The sequence below is a fragment of the Geospiza fortis genome, unplaced genomic scaffold (assembly GCF_000277835.1).
Source record: "Geospiza fortis unplaced genomic scaffold, GeoFor_1.0 scaffold1254, whole genome shotgun sequence".
Lineage (NCBI taxonomy): Eukaryota > Metazoa > Chordata > Aves > Passeriformes > Thraupidae > Geospiza > Geospiza fortis.
Window position 1 is genome coordinate 26,589 of NW_005054817.1, and position 2,327 is coordinate 28,915.

General features: G+C 59.3%; 1 protein-coding gene across 1 annotated transcript in view; it reads left to right on the forward strand.

Annotated features, from left to right (window-relative positions):
- Window positions 1–2,327, forward strand: part of AGBL5 (ATP/GTP binding protein like 5) — a 17,276-nt gene that overhangs the window by 4,523 nt on the left and 10,426 nt on the right. Inside the window, 3 exon segments of the mRNA XM_031065507.1 lie at window positions 1–191; window positions 1,039–1,208; window positions 2,308–2,327. The exon segment at window positions 1–191 is cut by the window's left edge and continues 266 nt beyond it. Of these exon segments, the coding sequence (XP_030921367.1) occupies window positions 1–191; window positions 1,039–1,208; window positions 2,308–2,327 (381 nt within the window).

Genomic DNA, 2,327 nt, shown 5'->3' on the forward strand with positions numbered 1-2,327 from the left:
CGAGCCACGGCAGCGAGCACTGTGAGGAGGGGCCCTGGACGCCCGCCCCAGCCCCGGTGCCCGAAGCTGAGCCCGCAGAGCCCATCGCGCCCCGGGACAGTGGCCTCGCCTACTACGTGGACCTGCACGGCCACGCCTCCAAGCGCGGCTGCTTCATGTACGGCAACAGCTTCAGCGATGAGAACGACCAGGTGAGGGCACCGCCCCAATCCGGGGCTGCTGGACCCTCCTGCTGCTGGGAGAGGGGCGTGGAATCCCTTCACAGTTCCTTCCTTTTCCCTCCCGCCCTCCTTTCTTCTTCCTCCTCCTCTCTCTCCTCCCCCAGCGTGGTGAGCAGGGCAGCAGGAGGTCTCAGATTCCCCCTGGCAGCTGGGGTGGGTGAGCAGGGTGTGATCCCAGCTGGCTCTCAGGAGAGCCCATGGGGGGTGGGCAGCATACCCTTGAAATGTGGGTCTCCTCCAGCCAGGTCTCGTAAGCTCTTGGAAACCTGTTTCACACCTGTTTCACACCCCAGATAGCTCGGCTACCTCAGAAGGCACAAAATCAGCAGGATGGCTTCTGTGGCAGTGTTGGAAACAAAAAGGGTTTAATAAAAGCCAAAATAACAAAACTTTACAGAGAAAAACTGAGCCAGGTGCAAGAGGTTTTTGCCCCTGGTAAAACACCTCACAAAAGTGATCAGTTTCTTTGTTCTCTTCTTTTTCTGGTAAATTGCTCAGGTGAGACTTTTTGGCTCCTGTCTAGTTGGCTATCCTTATGTTTGAGGTGAAGTCCCCCAGGTCCTATGGGATGCCTTTTCACCTCATTGAGGAGAGAAACTTGTGGGCTTCTTTCCTTTTTAAGGGCACAAAGGACAGTTTTGTCACTCTGTCAACAAAAGGCACATTCCTTTATACCCTGGGCACAGCTGGAGCTTGTGAGACCCTGGAACTGGGCAGAGCGGGCCCTGGTGCCGCCCTGTGCTCGGCACTGCTCCCTCTGCATCAGCATGAGCAGCCAAGGGCCCCGGTCACCCCTGCTGCTCCCTGCCCCCTGCAGGTGGAGAACATGCTGTTCCCCAAGCTCATCTCCCTGAACTCCCCTCACTTTGACTTCACGGGCTGCAACTTCTCGGAGAAGAACATGTACGCGCGGGACAAGCGCGACGGGCAGTCCAAGGAGGGCAGCGGCCGCGTGGCCGTCTACAAGGCCCTGGGCATCATCCACAGGTAGGGCAGCTCGGGGCCCCCTGGGGGCACAGGGAGCCTCTGCTGGGGGGGACTGGGACAAAGGGGAGCCAGTTCTGTGGGACAGACGCCTGCGTGGCCCCAGGGCGGGTCAGCAGGGGCTGGGCCTGGTTGTGCTGTGCTGCTGTTCTTGAGATGCAGGCTCAGCCAGGCTCCTTTCCTTCCTGTTCCTCCCCAGCCCTCTGCAGCTGCTCTGGCAGCTTCTCCCTGCTCTTGCACAGCTTTCTGAGGGAATTCTCCTCTTTCCTGGCTGTTCCTGGTCAGAATTCCGGACATCCCTCTGGGTGTCCTGAATTCCAGCAGTTCCTGGCTATATTGAGCTGCAATTAAGTAGAGTTGTGGTGGGCACAGCATCCCTGTGGCTGTGTGTGAGATTCCAGCCTCAGCCCATCAGTGATCAGTGAGCTGGGGATGCCTGTGATCCATCCCTCTCCCACGTGGGATGGGATATTCCTGGGAACATCCCACGGGGTGAGGCAGCCAGACCCCCAGACTGGAGGTTCTCTCAGTTTCCTCAGTGCTTGCTGTGTACTCAGCTGCTGCTTTGTGCCCAGCACCACTCCAGCCCCACAGGAGCGCACACACATGTGGGCTTTGGGCTTGGCTCGCTGGGGAGCTTTGCTCTGAGACTGACCTGGAGCAGCCCAGGCTGTTGCTCCAAGAGCAACATCCCAAAAAGTGCTGGGAGTGCTCACAGTGCTTGTGTGGGCCCCAGGCAGACTGGGACAGAGCTGCTCAGGTTTTCTGCTCTGCTGGCCCTGCAGTGGGACAGATGGGAGCCATCCCAGCTGGCAGCTCCTAGCCCACGCTTCTCCATCCCAAATTCCCATCCTGCTGATCTCTGGTACAGCCGTGCATCCCCACACAGGGCGTGGCCGTTCCTGCCGTTGAGGGGGCTCTCCTCAAAACCCTTTCCCTGCACTTCTGTGTCCTTTGGGGCAGGACCCCCTCCCTGGTGCAGTGGGACCCCCTTTCCAGTGCCCTGAATGTGCTGAAGTGGCTCTGCCAGGGGAATAATGCGGGATAAGCCCAGCCCTGCTGCGGGTTTGTGGGGTAACAGGGGCTCCCTCGTGCCCCACAGCTACACCCTGGAGTGCAACT